Source organism: Musa acuminata, chromosome BXJ2-11 (genome assembly GCF_036884655.1).
Source record: "Musa acuminata AAA Group cultivar baxijiao chromosome BXJ2-11, Cavendish_Baxijiao_AAA, whole genome shotgun sequence".
Lineage (NCBI taxonomy): Eukaryota > Viridiplantae > Streptophyta > Magnoliopsida > Zingiberales > Musaceae > Musa > Musa acuminata.
This window is the reverse complement of record NC_088348.1, coordinates 24,744,718-24,747,360: the sequence shown is the minus strand read 5'-3', so window position 1 is coordinate 24,747,360 and position 2,643 is coordinate 24,744,718. Positions and strand designations below refer to the sequence as shown.

General features: G+C 52.3%; 1 protein-coding gene across 1 annotated transcript; it reads right to left on the bottom strand.

The window, feature by feature from the left end:
• Positions 1 to 292: 292 nt before the first annotated feature.
• Positions 293 to 2,389, bottom strand: LOC135627275 (amidophosphoribosyltransferase, chloroplastic-like). Its single transcript, XM_065133298.1, has one exon. The coding sequence runs from the start codon at positions 2,364 to 2,366 to the stop codon at positions 756 to 758; it is 1,611 nt and encodes a 536-aa protein (XP_064989370.1). The 5' UTR covers positions 2,367 to 2,389; the 3' UTR covers positions 293 to 755.
• Positions 2,390 to 2,643: the final 254 nt, after the last annotated feature.

The window sequence follows — 2,643 nt, the reverse complement described above, 5'->3', positions numbered from 1 at the left end:
TATAAACCAAAAAGAAAGCCTTACTATGAGTCATAGAGGCCTGTAACTTTCCACTTCTATCATCTTCAGTTCAATATCAGGTCTCCAACTCAATAATTTTGAACAGAACAAAAGCTTACAAACGACAAATAGTAAAATTGAAGTTCTCTTCGCGGTATATCTTGCATAATAGATTACTCATATCTGAGGCATAAAATAACAAAAAATTCCCAAGATACATAACATAACAGAAACTAATATCTTAACAATTTAGTCCAAGAGTTGTCTGATTAATCATTGCAGCCAGTCCACACCACAGAAAACAAAGCAGACCTGTCAAATATTCCACCAATCTGCACACTTGTTCCAAAATGATCAGCATGCCCACTAAAAGATTGCGTCCCAAACAACTGAGAAGCCTAATTTCATCAACAAAACTGAAGTTCAAACAAACCCGAAAAGAATCTTGTATTGCTGAAACCAAGTCAAAAAATTATGCGACCTCACATGTATTGAATAATACAGAGGAAAGAATTGTGTAAAAAAGTAGTTGCCCTCATCAATCTAATAAAAACAAGTTGATGCTAAATTTTATAAATAGCCTAACTAATGACAGCTATGAGTAATTCGTTCTCTCCAAAAAATCTCATGCCACCAACATCCCTATATTATAGAGACGAAGGAGAAAGGTAGTAAATAAGGAAAAAGAAATATGATATTCTCTTTCATTGTATAACTTCAAAATTAGCTTCTATCTCAATAGAGAAAGAAAAGCCTCACTTGTCGACCATGTTGAAGATCTCATGCTCCCTAGGTGGCACTGGATATTTGCGAGTGAAGCATGCATCGCAGAACATGCAGGCCTCATCCCCAAATGCTGCCTTTAGACTCTCAAGCGAGAGAAAGGCAAGTGAATCACTCCCAAGTGCTTGTCTCACCCCCTCCACATCTAGGCGATTAGAAATGAGCTCCTCGGCTCTTGGTGTGTCAACACCATAATAGCAGGAGCCAACGATCGGCGGGCTGGCAATCCTCATATGGACCTCACGAGCTTTTCCGGTGTTCTTGATGAGCTGAACTATCTTGGACGAGGTAGTTCCCCTTACAATTGAATCGTCAATGACAACGACACTCTTTCCTTCGAGGACGCCATCGATTGGCGCGAGCTTGAGCTTAACGGCAAGGTTGCGCTCCTCCTGATTCGGCTCGATGAAGGAGCGGCCTACATAGTGGGAGCGAATGAGACCCTGCCGGAAGGGAAGGCCGGAGGCCTCGGCGAAGCCGAGTGCAGCAAAGAATCCCGAATCAGGGACCGGAATCACAATATCAGCCCCAGGGGCAGGGGACTCGCGGGCAAGGGCTGCACCAAAGTTGTAGCGGGCAGCGTGCACCGGGTGGCCAAAGACGACAGAGTTGGGGAGGGCGAAGTAGACGTGCTCAAAGACGCAACATTTGCGGGGTTTCTTGGACAAGAGGCAGGAGGTGTTGATGGACATGTCATGGCTGTCGACGACAATCACCTCCCCGGGGTTCACCTCTCGCACGTACTCGGCACCGACGAGGCCGAGCGCGCAGGTTTCTGAAGCGAAGGCGACGGCGCCGTTGGAGCGGCGGCCCATGACGAGAGGGCGGAAACCATGGGGGTCTCGGGCGGCGAAGAGCTTGTCCGCGGTAAGGAAGACGAGGGAGTAGGCGCCCTCGAGTTCCTCGAGGGCCTCGACGATGCGGGCGAGGAGGGGGCCGGAGGAAGAGGTGGCGATGAGATGGAGGATAACCTCGGTGTCGGAGGAGGTGTTGAAGACGGAACCCTTGGACTCGAGCTCGCAACGGAGAGAGTCGTAGTTGACGAGGTTCCCGTTGTGGGCGACCGCAAGCTGGCCGAAGCGGTAGCCGGCGACGAAGGGCTGGACGTTGGCGAGGGCAGAGGCGGCACCGGCCGTGGAGTAGCGGTTGTGACCGATGGCGGCGGAGCCGACCAGGGGCTCCAGCTCAGAAGACCGGGAGAAAACCTTAGAGACAAGGCCGAGGCCGGTGCGGGAGCGAAGAGCGGTGCCGTCGGAGGAGACGATGCCAGCGCCCTCCTGTCCGCGGTGCTGGAGGGCGTGCAGACCCAGGTAGCACATCCGGGCGGCATCCGGATCGCCGATGATGCCGAAGACCCCGCACTCCTCGCGGGGTTTGTCGTCGAAGGCGAAGACGTCATCGGCGTAGGAAGCGGAGAGGGGAGGAAGGGAGCGGTGACGGAGAGAAGAGCGGGGTTTAAGGGAGGCTTTGAGGAGGAAAGAAAGGAACAAGGGGGAGGAGGGCCCGGAGGGGCGCACAGACGGTGGAGGAGAGCAGAAGAGGCGGTGAGCGGCGGCGGAAGAGTAGGAGATGGTGGCGGCCATAAGAGGAGGAAGGGCCGCGCGAAGCCCACACGAGGCCGTGTGTTGGCGGGGACGACCTCGGCGGACGAGAGGCTTCGTGGGAGTACGATACGGTCTGGGGTTTTATAGAGGACAAGATCGGACCATACGGAACCGAAATCGAAGTCCGAAGACGAGCCAGTTTTGGGTTCGGACAGAAGCGAAATTAATGGAGACTTGTCGGCTTCTGCGAATACAAATTGCAAGAGCTTCCCCTCTTCTTTAGGACATTATCTCAGGACTTGAAATATCGAAATTG